The sequence below is a fragment of the Salvia hispanica genome, chromosome 4 (genome assembly GCF_023119035.1).
Source record: "Salvia hispanica cultivar TCC Black 2014 chromosome 4, UniMelb_Shisp_WGS_1.0, whole genome shotgun sequence".
In the NCBI taxonomy this organism is placed as follows: Eukaryota; Viridiplantae; Streptophyta; class Magnoliopsida; order Lamiales; family Lamiaceae; genus Salvia; species Salvia hispanica.
Window position 1 is genome coordinate 32,175,623 of NC_062968.1, and position 22,651 is coordinate 32,198,273.

At 34.8% G+C, this 22,651-nt stretch overlaps 3 protein-coding genes across 10 annotated transcripts; 1 reads left to right on the forward strand and 2 right to left on the reverse strand.

The window, feature by feature from the left end:
• Positions 1 to 1,925: 1,925 nt before the first annotated feature.
• LOC125222353 (vesicle-associated protein 1-1-like) lies at positions 1,926 to 4,488 on the forward strand. Its single transcript, XM_048124895.1, has 8 exons — positions 1,926 to 2,161; positions 2,363 to 2,433; positions 2,594 to 2,675; positions 2,864 to 2,979; positions 3,095 to 3,262; positions 3,361 to 3,402; positions 3,673 to 3,750; positions 4,203 to 4,488. Exons 1-8 carry the CDS (start codon positions 2,110 to 2,112, stop codon positions 4,311 to 4,313), a joined length of 720 nt encoding a protein of 239 aa, XP_047980852.1. The 5' UTR covers positions 1,926 to 2,109; the 3' UTR covers positions 4,314 to 4,488.
• Positions 4,489 to 4,651: 163 nt separating this feature from the next.
• Positions 4,652 to 7,648, reverse strand: LOC125222352 (RNA polymerase II subunit 5-mediating protein homolog). 2 transcript variants are annotated; one of them, XM_048124894.1, is made up of 7 exons: positions 7,192 to 7,648; positions 5,886 to 5,972; positions 5,618 to 5,749; positions 5,459 to 5,519; positions 5,087 to 5,211; positions 4,885 to 4,957; positions 4,652 to 4,776 (listed from the first exon to the last, which is right to left on the reverse strand). In XM_048124894.1, the coding sequence occupies exons 1-7, from the start codon at positions 7,561 to 7,563 to the stop codon at positions 4,772 to 4,774; spliced, it is 855 nt and encodes a 284-aa protein (XP_047980851.1). In that variant the 5' UTR covers positions 7,564 to 7,648; the 3' UTR covers positions 4,652 to 4,771. The 2 variants fall into 2 exon arrangements, with proteins under 2 accessions (XP_047980851.1, XP_047980850.1); XM_048124893.1 differs by having other exon boundaries at positions 5,459 to 5,522.
• A 7,574-nt stretch (positions 7,649 to 15,222) lies between these two features.
• LOC125218169 (pentatricopeptide repeat-containing protein At1g31430) lies at positions 15,223 to 21,802 on the reverse strand. 7 transcript variants are annotated; one of them, XM_048119790.1, is made up of 7 exons: positions 21,568 to 21,802; positions 18,498 to 20,338; positions 17,804 to 17,862; positions 17,501 to 17,537; positions 16,148 to 16,325; positions 15,810 to 15,967; positions 15,223 to 15,581 (listed from the first exon to the last, which is right to left on the reverse strand). In XM_048119790.1, the coding sequence occupies exons 1-2, from the start codon at positions 21,794 to 21,796 to the stop codon at positions 18,567 to 18,569; spliced, it is 2,001 nt and encodes a 666-aa protein (XP_047975747.1). In that variant the 5' UTR covers positions 21,797 to 21,802; the 3' UTR covers positions 15,223 to 15,581; positions 15,810 to 15,967; positions 16,148 to 16,325; positions 17,501 to 17,537; positions 17,804 to 17,862; positions 18,498 to 18,566. The 7 variants fall into 7 exon arrangements, with proteins under 7 accessions (XP_047975747.1, XP_047975750.1, XP_047975748.1 ...); XM_048119793.1 differs by lacking the exon at positions 17,501 to 17,537 and adding an exon at positions 20,739 to 21,097 and having other exon boundaries at positions 21,568 to 21,697; XM_048119791.1 differs by lacking the exon at positions 17,501 to 17,537 and having other exon boundaries at positions 16,148 to 16,321.
• Positions 21,803 to 22,651: the final 849 nt, after the last annotated feature.

The following is a 22,651-nucleotide window of genomic DNA, read 5'->3' on the forward strand; positions in this document are numbered from 1 at the left end:
TAAATTAAAAGTGGGTAGAAAACGAATATAATTTTTTGGAAAGTGGGAAAATATTTTTTTTATTTAAAAATTTTTTTTTAAATAAATTTCGAATTAAAAAGTAAATAAAAATAAAAATCAAATTTGCCAACGGCTATGCCGTTGGCCAATAAGAATACGCCACGTAGGGCTGCTCAGCGGCACGGACATGCTCTTAGCTAAGAGCAGCGCCGTGCCGCTGGCATGGACGGACGAGCTGCCGCGGCGAACGGACGACGCCTGCTCAACGGCACAGACAGACGGACGGCGGTAAGAGCACCGCTGCGGAATTTTACGTGAAGGAATCAGCCAATCGTGTAGAAGTACATTTCACGGTTCATGATAATTACTTGATTATGCCCTATAATTATGTATGAAATTGTATATATTTGTCTCTCTGTAAACAATACTATAATATTTTATTTAATTTTCTTGCTTTTATCTTTTGTAACTTAATTATATGTGTTTAATTCCTTTCTTGTCTACTTTTAGAAAAGCTGTTATAGAGTATTTTAAAATATAAAAGGAGATACTGCTGGAATATACATGAAAAAGATTAATTTACAACCTTGTGATAATACTAGCTATACCAACCAATGCAATAAAGAGAATAAAAAACACAGAACAAAGAAAAGCATAAAAGGGAAAGAATATCCGCAATAAAATAACATTAATATATATTTATTTCACTGTCTTGTTGATTAGTGATTGCAACGTAACTTTAAATTAGGTTCATATGTTTTTTTTTTATGTTGCTATTGTTCTATTCTTTGTTTCATCAACTTAAATAAAAACTTATACAATATCCACTGAAAATAGGGTGCTATATATGTAAGCATCAATCAGATATTTTTTCTTTTCCGATTTCTGGCTGGGGAGGTAATTAGGAATCAAAACTCCAACAAGAATCAAGAAATTTAGTTATTCTACTAATATCAAATTGGAATATGAAATTTAAGAGATAGCTGGATCAATTTTGATTGTTATGGTAAACCGTAAACCGAATAAACATTACTAATAAATAAATACTCCACAAAATAAAAGTGAAGACTCACAATTAATTTACACAAGATTTTAACTTAAAAGGTATCCTTTATTGCTACATTACTACCTAACACTAATATGTCGTAATTAAATTATTAGTACTAAAAAGAAAGGGGGTTGGTTAAGAGAATCTGATAAATCTCACATTGCTCCTTCAACTACTCGATTTCCAGTATTCACCCCTTATGTTTATAGAAGTGTACCATTCCCCCCCCCCCCCCCCACCACACACCAACCAACTATGAATAATACGAGGGGAAAAAGTTGAATAAAAATTTTAGTAATATAAAATAAAATTTTCTTTTGAGCTCATTATGAAATACAAAAGTTACATGTTTATTTATAGTCGTAACAAATCAGACAATTACTACGACAAATGAAACTTCGTACAGTAGGATATTAAATTTTTATTGAATTTGGAAAAATTGAAGAATAAATTGTTCTCGTTCATCACTCACTTTTGTAAGCTAACTTTGAAGAAAATTATTCTCTTAAAATTTTGCTTAAGCATATAATCTGATTTTTAGACAATATAAAACCTGAATTAAAAAATAAATCAACATAACTGTTTCTCTCTTTATCTGCTATTAAAAGACTTATTTTTTTACCAATCAAGTTTTAAGATACACAAATGTATATGGTAAAAAGAATTGATGAAAATGTGAGTAATACGAGCTAGTGAAATGTACTCCTATTATTTTTGTATAATAACGTGTATATTAATGAATGAAAAGCATAATGGTAGTATGTTTTTTTGCATAACTCTATAGTGATGCAATATATATAAACTTATGGGGGGAAAGTGGAATTAAGAGACAGCTGCACTTTCAACGTCACGTAATTTATTTCTCTTTTTGAAACAAAAGAGAAGAAAGGCAGCACAAAAAATTCCTAAAATTCGAAAACCCCAGCCAGATCTCTCTCCTCCCATACCTCTCTTAATTAATATCGCCTTTCGCCGGTGATCGATTCAATCTCCGCCGCCGCCTTCAGCCGGAATCTATAACACAATCATTTCTCCGGCGGAAACCAGCGATCGGCAAAGAGATGAGTAACACCGAGCTCCTTCAAATTGAGCCTCTCGAACTTCAATTCCCATGTAAGTCAGATGCCTCTTGTGTTTCCGTTTCGAATTCAGGTCTGCCTTAGTGTGCTGGAAGGTTTTTGGTTCAATTTAGTTCAAGAAGAATCCGTGGTTTAGGGGAACTGTGACGAGGCTGATTTAATTTTATTCTTTTAGATCCGCACTTCGGATTTTTATGTTCTTGGGTTAATATCTTTTGCATTTTTGTTGTGATAGTTGAATTGAAGAAGCAGATCTCATGTTCGATGCAGCTGACGAACAAGTCTGAGAATCATGTTGCATTCAAGGTAGCTGTTTTGTGTCATTAATAGACTTTATTTGGATTAGTATTAGGATTTCGTGATGTTTTCATTTTGTGAACTTGAAGAGAACACTAGTAAGAAATGTTAATATGGATCCCAATGTATCTGAATTATCTACCTTTTGGTTTTCTGCTTCTGTATTCAGGTGAAAACGACGAATCCGAAGAAGTACTGTGTGAGGCCAAACACTGGAGTTGTGATGCCACACTCTAGTTGTGATGTTACAGGTCTACCCTTCCATCCACCTCTCTTTCTCTAAATGTTTGTGCATGCGCTCATTCATCATTAGATTTACATTTCAACCAAGGGTTATGCAAATTAAGTTAATTTTAGATGGAAGAAATTTTCAAGAGGATATTTTGTTATTGCGTCCTTACATAACAGTGTCTCTGGAATCCTTTGGTCATTCATTCAGTTACCATGCAAGCTCAAAAAGAGGCTCCACCGGATATGCAATGCAGGGATAAGTTTCTCCTCCAGAGTGTAGTGGTGAACCCTGGGTTATCTTCAAAGGATATTACTCCAGAAATGGTAATTTTATGATTCTTGATGCAGCATATAGTATATGTTACTATTAAACAAAGATTGTTAGAGCTGTGAATGTTTTGTCAAAGATGCTAAACAAATGCACCTGATCTGTATTTAGTTCAACAAAGACTCGGGGAACCAAGTAGATGAATGCAAATTGAGAGTAGCCTATGTTCCACCCCCTCGACCACCTTCACCTGTTCGAGAGGGGTCAGAGGAAGGCTCCCCACCTAGAGCATCAGTGTCAGAGGACGGGACTGTAAATCAAGCTTCTGATTCGAACATGGTAAGCATTGTATGCTGTAGCATATGTTTTTCTAGCAAGAAGATATTTCAGATTAAACAAAGAAGCAATAATCTTTCATTCTCTCTATGACTTTGCAGATGTCAAAAGGATTCCCTGAAACAAATGAAATCACATCAGAGGTTATATTATTCATTTTCTGTTTCTCCTAATGTCTTGTCACTAGTTATCAAATAGTAGTAGTAGTTATTTAAAAGCTAGATTCCTGGTTGTTGTCTAGCTAGATATAGACCCCTTTTATGACATTATAATTTACCTGTCATCTACCTGTTTTAGAAATTCATGAGTTTGCTGGATTTCATTTAGATGATATCTTCGCCCTGACACTAGTAAAGCCGTAAAGGTCATTTAGATATTCTGTTTGCTGATCGTTGACTTTGGCATGTTTGTAGGTGAAGGCTCTCATCTCAAAGCTGACTGAAGAGAAACAATCTATCATTCAGCAAAATAGCAGGCTTCAGCAAGAACTGGTAACCTTTTCATGTCTGATTTCCGAGACTTTTTTTAAGGTCAATGACGAAATATTAAGAAACATGTTTAAATTGATCAACAATGGTAATTTGGTTGTGTGCTAGGTTACCGTGCTCCAATTGGTTTCTGCCATGAATCTTAAAAGTTTTAAATGAAAGTGACCTTCATTTTGCAATCCAATGAGTTTGATTTGGAAAACCTGAATTTAGAACCAGCAATCTACTGATGCAGAATGAATGCTAAGCACTATTTACTGACCAATATCATCAAGAAGTCTACCATTAAACTAATCAAATTAACAGATATCTATCTGATCCTGAAATTCACTGAATGCATGCAAACTCGACTCTGACTTCTTAAATAAGACATTGACTTTTTCTCTTGACTTCACATGGGCTACTGAAATTCTACCTAGAATAATTTTAGTTATTCATTTTGTTATGGCATGCAGGAACTCCTAAGGCGTCAAGGTCACAGAAGCACCAGTGGTGTCCCCGTCATGTATGCCATCATCTTTGGCTTGATTGGGATCCTGTTGGGGTATCTTTTCAAGAGAACGTAGTCACCCAATGTGTTTGTGTTGCCACATTCAGATATCCGAATCAGTTGCACGCATGTTCATTTTAGGACATTGAAGGAGAATGAATGTCACTTAAGAGCTTAATATTTTTTGGATAGTGGTTTGCTTGACTGTAGAAACATGGGTTTGGCTGGTTTCTATAACTGTTCAAAGTGCATTTGCTGTGTTTAGCCTTTTTTTTCAAGGATACATATATACTTTTACATAATGACGACTCGTCTCAAGCTAGCAGATCTGGCAATCCACTCTCTAGAACCTGATTACTTGTACAACACTTTGCTTTTGGACAAATATAAATATTATGACAAATTGAACACCACTTGTAAATATAGAAGGGCCTTGAGGATAGAGAATCAATTACATAGTATATGATTGATTAGCCTGAACATGGATTTCCATAGGAATAGTAGGTCCTGTATTCAACCTAAAAACTTTGCCATTCAACCTAAAAACACGAGATGGAAATAAAGTCACGTATCAAAACACTGAATTTACAAAAAAAGAAAAAAGCTCTGCAAAGATGATGGATGATAGGAGAGTGGGATTAGCTAACCAGTTACATCCTTTTCAGAAGCTTTCAACATGTTGCATCTAACCACAATCTTTCGGAAATCGTCAAAACTAATCTGAAACGGCCCGCAGGATGAAAGTAATTACTTAATCTCATCTGTAGGCTGTAGCTTTAGTGTACATAGCTAATACCATTACCAACTAGATTACACACAATCCTTGAGAAAGCAGAAAGATGTACTGACCTTTCCATCTCCATCACTATCAAAGCAATATATCATATCAGCTATCTCCCTTTCAGACCATGTAAAATCATGGGTGGCTGCTAGTCGCTGTACGTCTCTGAGGAAGAAGCTCCCTCTCCCAGATTCTGCTAACATTTCGTGTAATCATTTGTAAGCAATTGTGAAGGAACCGAGAAGATGGTAAAAATGCCCACATTGATTATTTTTCAAAATGCAAATCACTAGTTGATTTGTAAAGGATGATGTCTCTGCGTATCAATTGTAAGATTCTATAAATTTATAGCTCCTACCATAGAGATGCTTTGATTGAGTTTTAATATAATCTGTACTATAGAAATAATCTGAATAATCAAAGAACAAAGTTTTCATTACCATCGAACTGAAAGAAGTGTATAAGCATTTCATCTTCATTCATATTGACTCGGCTAGTTATCTGCTGACCGAAGATGACATGTATAAGAAAATGAGAATCGATGAAATATAATGAGAACTGATATTCTTATTAAAATCACCAGAATGAATAATACTAACCGGTTTTCTTCCCTTCTTTCGTGAACGGTCCTGAATAGACGGATTTTCTTTTCTTTTGTCATTTTCGGAAGGTACAGAGTTCAGAACATGAGCTCCAGAAGTTTCAGTATCTTGTAAAGATAGAGCAATTGCCTGTAACACAGCATATATGTTGAGAATGCCCACTACGGTTAAAAATCAGAAACCTTGAACATCTTATAAGCTTAGCACCTTATAACCAACAGAAATTGAAGAATGCGGGCTATATATATAAGGGAGAGAATCTTACTTGCATCAAGGCATCATCATCATCCACAAAATCTGTGTCAAGATTATTGGGGCCTCGCTTCTTAGGTGTAGTACTATTTTTCTTCATCTGTATCAAGTTCAAGATAAGCCGCAAGGAAATGTACAAATCACACTCAACAGGCATTCTCAGTCATGATGCCAGAACACTATTAGAAGAACAGTACATACGTAAAAAGGTGGACAAATACATAATGCGTATTGCAATGGCATACACAACTTATTAGCTATTCAATACTACGATCTAATATAAATTAGATGTCCTATCACAAATTACAATCCACAATGCATCACATATGATTATGAAGTACATCATCTTTAATATTTGGCATTTACATACCAATTAACAAAATCTGTACTTATTGGTCTTCTAAACACAATAAATCTGGACAAGGTACAACAATTTTACTTTAGTTCTTGTTCAGTGATGTAGCGCCTAGCGGGTACACCAACTTTTCTAGACAAACATGACAAGTCGAATCTCACTGCTAACCATAGAGATTAAACCCCCAGAGACAACGAGAGCAAGATCTTGGATTCTGGTTTTAAGGCGGGCAAACATACAAATTCACTATTACTGTAGGTTTTGAATTTTTATTCAGCATGAATCTAAGCTTAAACGTTCTAAATAGTTTTTATATCAATGCGCACACACAATGCATAAATGTAAGAAATACTTACATCTATATTTACTGATGCAGTGTATGATTGTTTTATAGAAGTTCATATACATGCCCTCCTTGGTTCTGACAATGTCTCCAACTGCTAAGTAATCAAAAGGTAACCTAATCCTAACCAGCCCTGATCTGCTCTCTCCATTCGCACCCAAACAAATCAATCCACCCCGACGACTTCAAAAAAGGATATCCTTCTACATGTAAAACGTAAATGATAAAGCACATGAAGAATCACTGCGATACAATAAAAATGACCAAAAGGTTCCCTCACCCTAACGGCCTAAACTAGCTATGAATAAGACAACTAGGGTACATTTTTTCAAGTTCCTCTTGCCTCATTCATGCCTAATTTCAAGCAGAGCATATCAAGAAGTCTCACAATAAACTCGTTAGATAAGGAAGAACTCAGCTTTATGACTGCATTTCAGCACTACACAGCACATTATCCCTCTTAACCAGCATGATACATTATGTTATCATAAAAAAGTGCTACTAACTAACAATAAATCAACACTATATGGGAATAGAAAAGCCACAGAGATTAAAAAAAAACAAAATAACGAAGCATAAGTCAATATGAGATCAATCTACTAAAATACTTATTATAATTACCTTTGTCTTGTTCGAGGGTGAAAACTCGTTATCATCATCATCATCTTCTGAACAGCTGATTTCCTCATCTTCTTGCGTTGGATTATACTCCTCGTCTTCATCCACAATTTTGTTATTGGCCTTTTTATCGTTACTCTTCTTCTGGGTTTTTGGAGCAGATCCCATGAGATTAATTGCCATTTTGCGCAGTCCCAGAGCCTCCATTCTTCTATTATTGGCTTCGATTCTCTGCAATCTCTGCTTCTCATACTCAGATACTTTCTCCTGATCTAAAGGTGTGTCTTTCTCGTTTGCAGTTCCATTATCGGTTTCCTCCTCCGACGACAAAGCTTTATCTTCGGATTCCGATTCTGATAATTCCAATTTAGGCATTTTCCCTGTATTAGGGTTCTTTGTTGGATTTAGACTTTAGGGTTTCATTTCAGGAACGCGGGAGTTTTGTAGGAGTACAATTTATTTTAAGGCAAACAAAGTTGAGATAATAATAAAGACTAGTTAAATAATATAATATAAATAAAGTCATTACCCTTGGACACTTTGAAATTGCAGGTAAATGAAAATGTTGGAATCGTCGGTCACTGAAAATGTTGGCGGTGGTGACCTTGAGGTCATAGATTTAAATCCTACTATCGGGAAGACTTTCGGCCTTAAATTGCAAACTTGGTCAAGTAGAATTAAACAAATTCCGCTAAAGGCGTATTTGATACACCTGTGGTCAAAAAAAAAAAAAAATGCTTTAAAGTTGCGTCGTTTCTCTGAGAAACAAAAATTAGAATTTAACATTCCAGTCACGTTAAACCAAGAATATAGATGGTTGAAATAATAAAAAATTAATTGAAAATTTAAACATACATTTGAAAGTCTCAATTTGGGCACTAATTGGCTGAGGCATCACTTTCCCTTTCCCCTGCTAGCCGGACATAAGTCATTAATTAATTCTCGCTAGATTGTAGTAGTAGCATTCTTATATCTGTCTTGTTTATGGAACTAAAGATATGGCTGCTCAGCCCTTGGGGTTGACAATGAAGGATAGCATTCGAAGTTGGGAAGTTGGATCGAGATGATACATTGGGGAGACGAGATGGTGTGATTGTGTTGCAGTTTTAGCAGTTGGAAGAGTTAGAAGACAAGACCTTCATTAGTATTCACTCTAATAGATCTATGATATTTTTAGTTGGATCTGCTGTTTGGATCCATTGTAGACTTATGGTTAATTTGGGAGTAATGTGGTGATAATTAAGAGTCGTTGGAAATGTAAATCAAAATTTTAGGATAAAAATATTTCATAGATAAGCCATGTGACACAGTATCATTGGTCGACGGGTGAGAGCGGTGTTCATGCTAATGCCCATGTACCGATATACTTTGCCTATGCAACACCGTTGCCGATGCTTTTAAGCTTCTCCCCCTTCCACGTGTGGAATGTGCCCTTCATATTATTTAATCAAACAAAGAAAAATACTACCATTTTGATTTTGATTGTGGGTTGCTATTGTCAATTTTGTCGTTATACATAGATGATCATCGATATATCAACGACTTCAGTTCTATTCATATTACAATTTTTTTACTTTATAAACCCTCATTTCATATAAGTCCAACATTACTAATACTTGCAATTATTCTTCAATTGACTAACAAAATAATGGATACTCCTCTACATGATGGTACTATTAGTTAAAAACATGTGAAAATGAAGAAACATTATGCAGAAGCAGGGGAAAGAAATGTTCCTGGACCACCATAACAAACTACCAATATCAGACGCAGCCTTACTGTTAATATATCCACGTGTCCACTTCATTTTAGTCTTTTAGTAGTAGATGAGTTTAATGTAAATAGTAATTTTAGCGCACACTTTTTATATGATGCGAGTTCTGATATTATGTTTGTGATACTTGTATTAATCTGATGATTGGTTTTTCACAATGTGAATTTTAATTTGCTCAACAACTCATCTAAAAACACTAGAGGATTTTCATTCAATCGATACATATAGCTAATAAGCTAACAAATTAATATTTGCACTTGGTCATTAATCTCATTTGTTTCAAGTATAATGAATGAATTTCGTACGGTTATAACGAATAATTAACATTAAATATAAGGCAATAGAAATAACAAATAAAACACACACAAAATAAATGTACTTTGGTCTTTGGGAGTGTGCTTCCTAGCTAGATTAGCTTTATTAACTCTTCAAATACACTGAAATCAGTTTACCCTTACACAACTTGAAAGGATGTATACATCAAAAGCATACATACACAACACATTTGACTTGTTTATTTAATTCATCATACATTCCTTGTCTTGTACATGCATACAATCATTTACACTACATTAACATACCAATAAAAATGTACAATTTTTTTTTGTGTTTCGTAGTATAATTATCTAATGTACTAAACACAATCAAGTACTTTAAATTTAACACAAAATCTCACACGTAACAATAAGCTAAATAGTAGATCATGATATATATATATATATATATTCTCACGTTTTATATAAATTGAAAAAAAATGAGAAATTTGTAACATGCATGCAACATGGTGGGGAAGCAAGAACTAGAAATCAGGAAGCACAACACACAAAGACAAGCGAAATAAGGGTGAATTAATTATTCCTCGATGGTAACAAACTCGACAGCCTCTTATTTTCATATTGTTCATGTTTTTTACTTTATGCTTTTGTTTAATATTTAATTTCATTTCGAGGGGACAAAATGGAAAAATCTCTATTTTGGAGTCTTCAGCTGTTCATCATATATAAGCACAAGTATTGTACTCGTTTCTTTGTGATCCCAAAATTAAAAATTTCCATCTTTTTTTAACAGATTAATTGGACCAAATCTCCAACTTTATAGTGTTCCATTTCCCCCATAATTTCCGGCTACCGGAATTGCTGTTTTATAGCGATACAGTACATATATAAATCTGAATCTGATTTGTGTATTGCATCAAAATGTGGATCACTAATATTACTCTACTTGTTCTACTAATCTCACTTCATTCATGCAATGCTAGAGCTATCTCTGTGGCTAACAATCATCCTCTTGCTAAGGAGTTTCTTATAAAGGTAATTCAGTGATGACAATTCTCATACTTCATGATCATTCTCAATTTCTCATATATATGTTGGTGTTAATTTGTGTGTGCAGGGAAATGATGAGAAGCCGATCAATCGTGATTTGGGAGAAAAATCAGTGGGAGTGGGAGAGAGTGTGGAAGATTTTAGGGTTCCTCAAAAGAAAAGAAGAGAAGATGGAGAAGATGTTGCAGGTTTCAACCTTGATTATTTGCCACCCAAGACTCATCCCCCCTCCCATAATTAATTTCTTCTTTTTTTTTTGTATATTGGAGAATGCTATTTTTTACGAAATCAATCCTGATCGATTTTCTTTAGAAATAACAGTTTTTTATGACTTAGTCAATGTTATTAAAATATACTACTCCTATATCATAATCTTTCTTGTATCGATTTTATGTGAAACTTATCAATTATCATTGCTCAAAGAAAGAATATAAATAAATTGTGGTGTGGGCCTCACTTTACCATTCTAATTTGAAAGAAATGATTGTTTTAATGACGAATTTTTATATACGGAGTATATAGTATTTGGGAGTTTTAAATATTTCTTGGTGTTAGTAAATGCTACATATCAATGTAAATATAGTTAGAGTATTAATTTACTTTAGAAGTTTATCCATTCATGACTCGCGATGTGCAAGACCTGGCGAAATCTATTTTAGAATTTTGACATGACTTTTTCAACATTAAATGAATTAATTGCAGTGGAATGAATTGCACTTTCAATAAATTTCATGGAATAACTAAATCATTTCACGATGTCTTCATTTCTCATATTTCTCTAATATACACACTTTCACAGAATTTACTAAGAAGTACAAACAAAATCAGGCATTCATTGTCAATTCAGACGAGATCCTGCGAAATTAACTAGCGTCGCAGCGATCGATATAGTTCATTATATTACATTGGACACGTATATAAAGTTCATGATGTAATTAGGCCACACATAAAATAAACAAATTTGTATACCTATTACATAATTTATTAATTAGGATAATTTTGAGATATAAATCTCTTATAAATAAAACTTTTTTAACTCAAAATTTTCAAAAATAGTATTCCTTCTGTCCTAAGTACTTGAGGTGTTTTCTTTTGAGAATGAGAATTAAGAACAAGTATTTAATTATTATGTGTATCATTATGTCAAGTAAAAAGAAAATAAAGTAAATATTGGATGATAATCTGTTACTAATATAAAGTAAAATAAATAACTCAAGTTAATTAACGGAGATGGAGGAATTGAGGAGTATATAAATTTTGTAAGTATCTAAAATTCAATGTATTATTTGACCGATAATCATTTCGTCAACGATCAATTTGACTAATTAAGTTAGTACTCCCTCCGTTTCGCCATAGTTGAGGCGAAACTTTTCGGCACGGAGTTTTAGAAATGAATATTGCGTGTGTTAAATAAATAAATAAAAAAGTAAGAGAGAAGAAAATGTAGAGAGAATAAAGTATAAAGTGAATAAAGTAGAGAGAGTAAAGTAAGAAAGAGAAAAAAAGTTATCATATATAGAAATTACTCAACTATAAAGAAACTTTCTGAAATGGAAAAATGACTCAATTATGACGAAACGAAGGGAGTACTACTCTACTTAGTTAAAAGAGAAACTTATTTGGACGTTCCAACTTTTCATCCTCCTCCTCGCCAACAGGCCATCAAGCTACTAGTATTTCATATCTTTATGTTATTCACATTTTTCTATTACGACTTGTCACAAACCACTTATGCTATTTTTATTTTAAGTAGAATTAGAATATTTAACTAATATGGAGTATTAGAATTAATCAAGTATTTTATTATTCTTCCATTATACTTAAAATACTAATGTAATTACACAAAAAAATGGATACCAAATTTACAACCTAGAATAAAAAGTGTGAGTAATATGAGACGGGAAGGAAGTACAATAAGTCGAAAACTATACCTCACACATAGGTTACTATGAATATAAAAAGAAAGACATGCAATATCCGATTTCTTCTGCAACATTTAAACAATAATTAAATTTGTATAGCATTTGAGAAATCTAGTTTTTTTTCAAAAAAAAGGAAATAGCTATGAATACACGACGAGACATGTTTACTAGACAAAACATTCCAAATTTAGGTAAGAATCTGTCATGATGATACCAAATCAGCCAAGGTAAATTTAAGATATTAGTACTACTAGAACCGCAGGCAAAGAAAATTAAGATTTGAGGGCAACTCGGGAAGTGACATAAGGCTCAATAGAGTGGAGCACGGTGAGGCGTGCTCTTCCTCCGGTTCATCACGTAAACCGGCGTGCACATAGACCGGATATGATGATTGCTCCTTTTCTTCCTCGTTATTTCGGTAATTAGAAGGCCACGCTGCTGCTGCTGTGAGTCGGGCGTCAATAGCCCATCTTCACAAAACGCACCAAAATTGCCCTTGCGAAGACACATTGAAACCCTCCTCCCATTTCTCTCTAGATGTCGAATCTGTGCATAACATATCAGCCATTAAGCATATACTATATAAAAAACAAACACTCTCTCAGTCTCTCAGTGTGTATTATGTTAATGTGTAGTGTAGGTGCCTTGCAATAGAGACAGCAGAAGAGATAGGAGTGTTGCAAATTTTTGTGGCAATTGATGCAAAAGCTGGTGCAAGCCTTGCTTGGCCTTGTTGGCGGCCTCCGATTCAAGAACACTACTTTTGCACTGTTAGTGTGATAATACTGCACACACAAAAAAGAAAAGTTAGGATAATTGTTTGTTATGGATGAATTTGAATAGACAGTGTTACTTGAACTTGAGCGCAGTCCATGAGTTTCTCAGCTTCTCTAATCCTGATCACATCATGGTACATGTATCGCCTAATCTGCAAGACGCGGTGGGAGCGGTGATGAGACAAGCAGTAGGGGCAAAGCCCGGCGCAGCAATCAAAGCAAAAAACATTCTTTTCGTTTCTCTTGTGGTGTTGGTGAATTATGCAGGGGCTGAAGAATTTCTGAGTCAGAAGCGCTGGGATCTCCCACTGCAATTCATCACTTTAATATTACTATATCATATATTCAAACCATAATTACTATGTCTATAGTAGTAGTAGTACCATGGCTAGCTTGAACTGAAAATGGAGAGTGATGAGAGAGAGAGACACGGATATATTATAGATGCCAGGGCGGACTGCAAATGCTACAGCTCATTTAATGTTATTAAGGCTGCTCTTCTTCTTCCCTCCCACTTTTCTTGTACTGCTTCCGTCCAACCTTGTTATTTCACATGGACTATGTTTTCAATCATTCAATCCACTTTTTATTTTTTCTTTTTTTCTACACTATTCTATATTTATTTGTAAAATCAACATAAAATATTAGAAATCACAAAATTACATAATAGGAGTATATGTTAAATTAGTCATGTGTGTATTTGTATTACTCATTACTATTACATTGATAAGTTTGTTTCACTGGAGAAATGCGCAAAACAAAATTATCTTTATATATCACTGGAGCAGCACACATTTTTCATACAGTTATAAAACAGTGATTATCATAAAACAAACAAATCATATGTACAGGATTTAAATATTCATGTTGATGTACGCATCATCAGACACTGCTGCTTTCCTGTTATTGCTTATTCTTTTATCATTGGTCAATTTTTTTTTATATAAAATGTAGCTATGAAATTAAAAAATTTATCGCATAAAAATAGAAGAAAAACATACTAGCACAACGGCTCTGTAAAAGAGAATAATCAAATCAATCTGTAATAAAATATACCACTACCAATTTTATAAAAATAAATTAGTACGATCGCTGCGACACCCACATCTTACACCACATTTACACAAAAACACAAAAGAAACTAAAACTAAAAAAAAGTTCAAAACAAAAATACACACAATAATTAAAATTGGCTGCAGTCAAAATTAAATTAAAATGGCAAGGTAGAAATCTGTTTAAGGAAAAAGAAAAGCATAAATAAAAAAATCAAAGAAAAAAGTGAATGTTGATCCACTGTGGCCATTCCAAAATTGGTCACAATCAACTACCCTAAATTCCACCCAATTTGATGCAAGCCTGCTCCTCTCGCACGAGGCAAAGAAATTTTACAATAAAATTCAACATTATCCGTCAGATAATAGGGGTCGCATTTTTCTAATTCGTTCAATCAAATAATAGAAGTCTTATTTTTGCTTTTATCATGAATAGGTATGTAGTATGACCTTTCACTTATATTTTCATTATAAAATTAATAGCAGTATATGAAAATAAGACTAATACTATATACTACTAGTATTCTCTCCATTGAACTCATATTTCTTTACTCTGTAATCGAAAGAATTGAGACTCTTAACCGTAGAAAATTTATGAATAAAGTAATGCTTAAATATTCAATTACTAAGTTAAATTAGTTTTTAATCCACATGCTAAATAGTTTTAATCCACGTTTTTATTTATAAAAACTAAGAAGAAAAACATAAGAAACTAGCTATTGCTGAAATTTGTTGAGCTTTCACTCTACTAATAAATCACCATTCTTCAAAAAACCACAAGTTTTAATAAAAATGCAAAAAGAATATCCAATTAATCTCAAAATACTCAACAAAACAAAATTATTGGGGCCCATCATGAGACTGCTCCTACCTGCCTCGGCCAACAAAAACAGACACCAATACACCAATAGTGGATTGTGTTCTGTATTGTCTATTTTGAGATAGGTTGACAACTTCTTGGACCATCCCATCACTTGAAATTAATTTGTCTTTCAAATTTTACGGGAACATACGAAATTTAAGTTGTTTCACGGAAATATGCAACAAAACCAATTGAAAGAAGAAGAGGATTTTACTCCAAACGGAAAGTGTGTATTTGTAGACCTAAATGTGCAGTGCTTATGAGATAGCATGGTTTTGGTCTTTTTTGAAATCGACAAACTGCAGGTTTAGAATATGGCCAAATGCACATTAACTCACACTTGCCACTGCCTGATCTACAATAAAGTCCTCTCCACTTTTGAAATACACATATATAGCATTGATTTTAGTATTTTTTAAAGTTCAAATATATACCATCGCACCTAAAACTATCCTGATAACTACTTCAGGATTAGGAAATATAGTAATTATAACGCTAAAACAACGTGCTTTTAGCGCGATCAGATCCACAGGCATATGAGTACATGTGCGAGTGGATAGCATACCCTACTTGCAAGACTGCAAAACTCTGTTTTAGCAAACATCGGTGTGCTTGCAGAAAAATGTCATCAAGCCTTGGCGTCATATCCATATACACCAGAAGCAATTGCCTCCTTGACAATCTGTAGTATTCATGCAGCCATGAATAAAACCAGAAAATTATGACATGCAAGTATTGGAAACATACAATTAATTGCAAACCTGATTTACTTGAATAATTACTAAGCCAGAACATCCTCGAACCAAATTACTTAACATAACAAAGCGTTGCTGGATATCTTAAATTATTAATGAATCCATATCTGGCACATTCTAATAATAATTTAAGGAAAAGAATGAACAGAAATCACCTTCTCAAGTACACCTTTGCGGATATCTGCATGAGTTGCTTCGACTGTTTGCTTTGGAATGCAGAATATAATCTGTATCTGCTCCAAAGTTTTTACATCGTCATCAATGATTTCACGTTTAACAGCTACCAGTTACTGAAGTTTTCTCTGGAAAATTTCTATGGGTAAAGAAGATAAAAGACAAGTTGTTAATAAAACATGTATAGCAAATACATAAACAGTATTAATACTTTCACGAGTTAAGTATATCATGAAATTTAATCAACTGAAAATAGTGGAGTATGAGAAACTAAACTATAATGCCTTTTATAATTAAAGCTCAATATAATTAAATTAACCTTCATGAATTTCTATGGCCTTCTGTGGGTCAAAGTGCAGCTCTTCACAAAGATTCTTGAAGATAGGCAGCTTTACTATCCGCTTCCATCAGATGACCAGTAGATATGGCCGGCTGAAAACGTCCACGTTAAACTTGGACTGTAGTTTGAAGAGCAATTTTCTCTGCTTCTCGCCTTCCTAAACCAAATATATTTTTCAACCGATTCAGTGCAGCAAGTTATAAAAAGAACAAAAACAATGAGGTCGATAGAGAGGTAAAACAACAAATTTGCAAATGATTATAGCATGTACAATGTTTATACCAATAACATATGATAGTCTAAAATGAACGTATATTAATAACAGCAGCCAGCTGCTTAGACAGCAACAATTATGGCTGTAAATACAGAACAGTGAACGATAGCAAGTTTCTCTTCCAAGTTCAGGTTTTATTGAAGTTAATAAATGCACCACCATATCCTTCACCATGCATAAACATTTTTTTACAATTTTATGAAATAATATGAGACAGTAGATAACATAAAGTATTGCAGTTCAAATATGAAATATAAGAACACAAGCCAAGTGACCTAGGTTTGACCCTAGATCTTTCATGAGTTGAGTAGCCAGTATACTGAATCGGCCAATGGTTTGTTACAGCATCTAATCTTCTTTCCAGCAGAATAAGAGAAGGAAAATATGAGAAGTAATCCAAGGTAAAGCCCGAAATTCCAGCACTCCAATATACAATCCCACATGAAGCCAAGTATTACAAGAATCCAACCTTTTTCTCCCTCCAGCTATTATTATTATTTAGTTTACTTTTATCTCATATGCACCCTGATTCTTTATCTATCCATTCCATGTCATTCCAATTTGGTAGCTTGATGTGTTGGGCAGACTAGTTGATAAGGCTAGATGTGTTTCCATATAAGGGGTTTCACTGAGGGTAGAGACTAGAGAAGGAGTGGAAGCCTCTGCTCAAGTTGCTGATTATACTTTAATTTTTATTAATTACAGTGTGACTAATTTAAAATGGCCGATTAAAGATGAGACTTGTTTTGTGATAGATCAGGGCTTCAAACAAACATATGGATGGAAATGTACTTTCGAGCCATAAGCACACATACAAATTTCTCAACAGAAATCCAAGATTTCATCACAGAAACCATATATTTCAAGGCTTCAGGGTGGCACACTGAAGCAGCATAAATTTTCGTCCCTCTAGAATTTCAATGCCATTACCCACCCTGCGCCCCTTTAGCCAATCTTGCAGTCTGTACCAAAGTTCTATGCATGTATGTTATGTTTATCCAATCAAACATATATCATCTCAACATAATGTGAAAATGACCATTAGTTTTACCACCTACAGGATAGGTTACAGCTTTCAAGTTTGTCATGGAATCCCTGAGAATCAGTCAGATATTAGGAGACAGGGAAATCTTGCAAGAGAACAAATTGTTGTCACAAGTCACCAATACCAGATACGGAGTACAATATTGAGTAGTTTTTGAACTCAACCTCAAAATTTTTAGCAAATAAGCAACCAGCCCATTATACAGAATCAAAATAATCAGTAAACTGAATACATGCACGACATGCAAACTTTTCTAAATTACACAGTAAACCTACATCAGACATTCCAATTCTTATATCAGAATTATCTAGCTCACCTCATAATTTAAATCTCTGCAGCTTGGCTACTTCAGATGTATCCCAAAAGGTCATGACGCTGTTTCAGAAGAGATAACTTTTAAGGCGTTATAAAAACATTCTTCATCAATATTAAGGCTGAAGAAAAAATGACAAGAGCATCAGTACGGAATACAAATTCTTCAACTTTCTCAACTATTATGAAGTTCGCACAAAATGCAGAATCACAATGATTTTTAGATATGGAATCTAATCGGTTCATCATCCTTAAAACTATAAGATTCGAACAGACAGTCCACAAAAAGAAAAAATTTCAGAGGAATCACATTAAGTTGTTTAAAGTAGAAAAGACCAAAGACGTGCATTCACATAGTAGAGGAACAACTTTCTTCAGTGTGAAGAGATTGGAATACAGCTAAGTATACAATTGAAAAGCAAAAAAGGAGAGTCTAGGAAAATATCATTTGTTTTTCATAGCCCACAAACAGTAGTTAGTTTATCATATCTATTAAATGGGACTATCATTGATAAACCAGGATGAATCAAGAAAAAATAATGAAAAATATGAACTTAATATTCTGCAATTTAGCTGAATATACAATAATAGAAGATGAGAAATAGAAATCTATGATACTGTTTGGACAACATAACATCATCAATCAATAATGAGAATGTGTTACAGGCCAAACTGCACTATCTAATATTATTAGATACCTGGCTCCCAACTTCCAACTGCCTGCACTCAAGTACTGATTTACAATCTGCCCGTTATTTGAACCAGATTTAGTAAAGGCCACCAATTTCAAGTGCACTGCACCCGGGAAACTTCTTGGACCCCATGGTATCCATTTTCCTTCTGACTTTCTTTACATCTTCCCACCTATTGGCAGCTGCATATATATTGGCTAAAAGTGTATGACCACTAGAATCACTGGACTCAACCTCCAGAAGCTTCTTGGCAATACGTTCACCAATTTCAACATTTTCATAGTTCCTGCATGCACTAAGCAGAGCACCATAAAGTGGGATGACAAACTTGTTATCTTGATTAGGTATCTCTCTTATAATCTGTTCAGCTTCTTCCATGAGTCCAGCACGACCTAGAAGGTCTATCAGGCAACCATAGTGTTCTAACTTTGGTTCAAGTTGATAAACCTTAGTCATGGAATCAAAATGCTTACGGCCTTCCTCTACTAGCCCTCCATGACTGCAGGCACTTAAAACACCAACGAAGGTGATATCATCAGGTCTAATCCCGACTTGTGTCATTTCTGTGAATAATTGTACAGCCTTTTCTGCATCTCCATTCATGGCAAGTGCACATATCATAGACGTCCATGATGCTGCATCTTTCTGGTTCAGTTGATAGAAAATCTGCAAAGACTTCTCTAAGCAACCACATTTTGCATACATCTCTATAAGAGCAGTACCAACCACTGCATCAATAATAATTCCAATTTCTTTCAAGTAAGCATGAATCCATTCACCTTGTTCCAGCGCTCTTAATTGAGCACATCCTGTGAGTAAAGTAACAAGGGTATATTTGTCAGGTTTAATGCCATTCATTTGCATGCACCTAAACAAGTTCATGGCTTCATCAACCATGTTGAACTGTACATACCCATTGATCATGGTTGTCCATAAAACAAGATCTTTGACAGAGCTCCTCTCAAATAAAGCCCTAGCTTCATCCAAACAACCCAAATTTGTGTAAGCTGAAACCATACTAGTCCAACAAATAACATTTTTTTCTGGCATGGCATCAAATATTCCTCGGGCAATCTCTATGCATCCACACTTAGCATACATATCCATCAATGCATTTCCAATAATCATAGTAAACCCCAATTTTTTACTCGCATACTCATGAATTTCACGACCAAGATCCAAGTTCTTTAGTGCCGTACATGCAGATAAAGTGCTTACAATTGTGGCCTCGTCAGGTTGAAAACTTGTCTCTAGTCTGATCCTCCTATAAACATTTACAGCATCCTCAAACCTACTGCTCTTTACTAACCCAGAAATCAAGACATTCCATGAGATTAAGTCTCTTGTAGGAATTTCATCAAACACTTTCGCTAAATTCTGGACACATCCTAATTCCCTATACAAATCTAGAACCGAATTACAAACATAGCAATCATGAAGATCCCCACTTTTCAATGCAAACCCATGAAGCTTTTCCCCTTCAGGAACCATCCTAAGCCTTCCTACAGCCTTAAAGACAAAAGGATATGTATAATTATCGGGCACCAATCCCTTGAGACGTAACTCATCAAACAACGAAAGGGCTTTTCTGCAACTACTAGATTTCACATGTGCCTTGATCATCACATTATAGATAAATAAAGTTGGGAGCTCAATTTGAGCAAATATCATGTCAGCATAGTTTAAGTCAGCATCTGTGGCAAATGCCATGAGCTTGTGCAAGACATCAATGTTGCTGTGCAGACCATGAGTGAAGACCTGGGCTTGGATCTGCTTGAAACAAGTCATGGATTTGCATTTCTTTATGAGGTCTATGCATGCTTTCTTTGTCAGCAGGGATGATACTTCTGCAAAGGTTGAGAATTGAAATTTCAGAATGAGATAGCCTGGAAACAATAGCAACGTCCACTAATTATTTGCTCACTTTATAAAGTGAAGAGACTTCTACAATGACACGACCTTACCCAGTTATGCCAGCATACACACTTCATCTTACAGTTAAAAGCATTACTCCCGGACCCCAGTTAGATTATATTTTAGTACTAATGTGCACATTCAGTGAATACTTCGAGCCTATACACCTCCCACATTTACGGAGCAAGACAAAATATAGTTCTCTTCTCCCTTTATATTTGCAAGGGAATTATTTTGCTTGGCAAAAACTTACACAAGAAACTGAACCTTCTAAATGCAGGGAATCCTGAGTATATTCAATATAAGAAAAATGTTTTTTTTTAGCTAAAGTACCTTGGATGATTCCTATTGTAGACTGGGAGGCAGAGTCAGCAAGCAGGCATGGGTAATGCGTGAATGCAGTGCAGTGGTATGGTGGGGTCAAGCAGTCAGCGTTGGTGCCATGGTGGTGGGGATGTGGCGGTGCTAAAAATTCCCCGTAATCTCCTCTGTTGTACGTAAATTAGGGATTGTGATCATTTACGAGTGGGGATTAGGAAATTGGGAATTCTCGCAGGAATTTAACTAAGAGCATCCACATTCGCGTGCTTAGTAGATGCAGTAAGCACCCGCCCGCATGCTTAGGCAATAAGTACGTTGTTGTAGTGCGTAAGCGTGCACCATCCACACCACAATCAAGTGCACACGTGGTTCTGATGTTCAATAGGTGGCCGACATGTGGCCACAGATTTTAGTATTAATTTTTTCAAAATCAGATTTTCATATACAAAATGAAAATAGCCAACGACTATGTATTTTATTTCTTTGTTATTTATACACACTTCACGCTCCCCTACACAGGCAGTTTGTGGACAAGTTACACATGACATATTGAACTGATCATGAAGAAAATGTTACGGCCACACTTTCCTAGTCAATGAGATTCAAATCAACAATCATTCACTCGCATATCACCACATAACTGAGTTTAGGTAAACCAAACTAAACAGCTTAATCAAAAATTTATCATCAAACGAAAGCTACATCAGTGCCGAATGTACAAATCGCTGATCCACATTTTAGGTCTGCTCAAACGCGATGAAAATAGAAAATAACAAAATGAAAGCAGTTAAGAGCAGCAATCTCAAACCTATATTGAGTTATCTATACAACAATGTATTACCGGAAGGGAAGAGAGGGCGGCAGCGGAGCTCCACATCTTGTCTAGAGATAGATTCAAGGATTGTCGCCAGCACTTGTTCAGGCTTCTTATCCTTTAGATCTTTCTTATCAAATTTTGGCTGGGGTTTCTCTGCTTTAGAGGTTTCCAAAGCCATGCTCCGGCAATAGGTCAGCTGCCACTGAGATTGCCGGAATCGTGAGGCGTGGCCGGCGATTACTCGGAGCAACATATTGATTTTCCGATTTTTCGATTTTTTAATAGTAAGCTGTAGTTGGGGTTTTAGCGTCTCCATTCTCAAGGTTTGGGCTTTGGGGAGGCAATTGGGCTGTGAGGTGCTAATCAAATACTTTAACCATATGCTTGATGGCTTTGGGCCTCCTGCATAATTAACCAATGACATTCTTAGTCTAATAAAAAAAAAGCTTTCAACATTATATTTGTGCCATTATAAAAATTCAATCCCTTGAATATGCATGCATATCCACACTCTAAGTGTTTTCAAACCACATAGTATTACTTCTATTTTTCTACACTAGTATTATAGCGATAGATAATTCATCTATTTTTAAGTTATAGTAGGATCTAAAATATATATTTTTATTCATTTATCTTCCCTATTAAACTGATTCTTAGTGAAAAACCAATTTTGTGCGTATTTTTTTTGGAAGAATTAGGGTAAGAAATTCAGTGGGGATCACCTACTACTTTTCCTACACCATTTCCTACTACATTCTTTACAAACATAAAATATGATGGTAGGCCCATTATTTATATTTGTGAGGGGTGGAGTAGGGGATGGTGTAGAAAAAATAGTAGGCGATCCCCACCGGAAAAAAATAGGTTTAGGAGTTCGGTGTATCCTTGCCCCTTTTAATTTCCGAGTGGGACATTTTGTTAGGCTGCTTATTTTATTTATTTAGTTGGACCTAGCCTAGATCAACTGTTGGGCTGAATCTTAGTAGTTGTTGTGGGCTGTAGTTAATTTTGAAAATGGGTTTGATTCTAATTAATAATTGGACTGAGATTAAATAGTCGGAGTAGGTTGGCTTAATTTAATTTAATTTAATTTAACTGTTTGGGATTG

Excerpts from the sequence above, each read along its gene's own strand:
- LOC125222353 (XM_048124895.1), top strand. The coding sequence starts at position 2,110 with ATGAGTAACACCGAGCTCCTTCAAATTGAGCCTCTCGAACTTCAATTC. Across the intron at positions 2,162-2,362 it reads TCTCGAACTTCAATTCCCAT|TTGAATTGAAGAAGCAGATC; the intron begins GTAAGTCAGATG and ends TTGTTGTGATAG. Across the intron at positions 2,434-2,593 it reads AGAATCATGTTGCATTCAAG|GTGAAAACGACGAATCCGAA; the intron begins GTAGCTGTTTTG and ends TTCTGTATTCAG.
- LOC125222352 (XM_048124893.1), bottom strand. The coding sequence starts at position 7,563 with ATGCCTAAATTGGAATTATCAGAATCGGAATCCGAAGATAAAGCTTTG. Across the intron at positions 5,973-7,191 it reads CACCCTCGAACAAGACAAAG|ATGAAGAAAAATAGTACTAC; the intron begins GTAATTATAATA and ends AACTTGATACAG. Across the intron at positions 5,212-5,458 it reads ACACTTCTTTCAGTTCGATG|AATCTGGGAGAGGGAGCTTC; the intron begins GTAATGAAAACT and ends AAATGTTAGCAG.
- LOC125218169 (XM_048119791.1), bottom strand. The coding sequence starts at position 21,796 with ATGTTGCTCCGAGTAATCGCCGGCCACGCCTCACGATTCCGGCAATCT. Across the intron at positions 20,339-21,567 it reads CCGCCCTCTCTTCCCTTCCG|AAGTATCATCCCTGCTGACA; the intron begins GTAATACATTGT and ends CAACCTTTGCAG.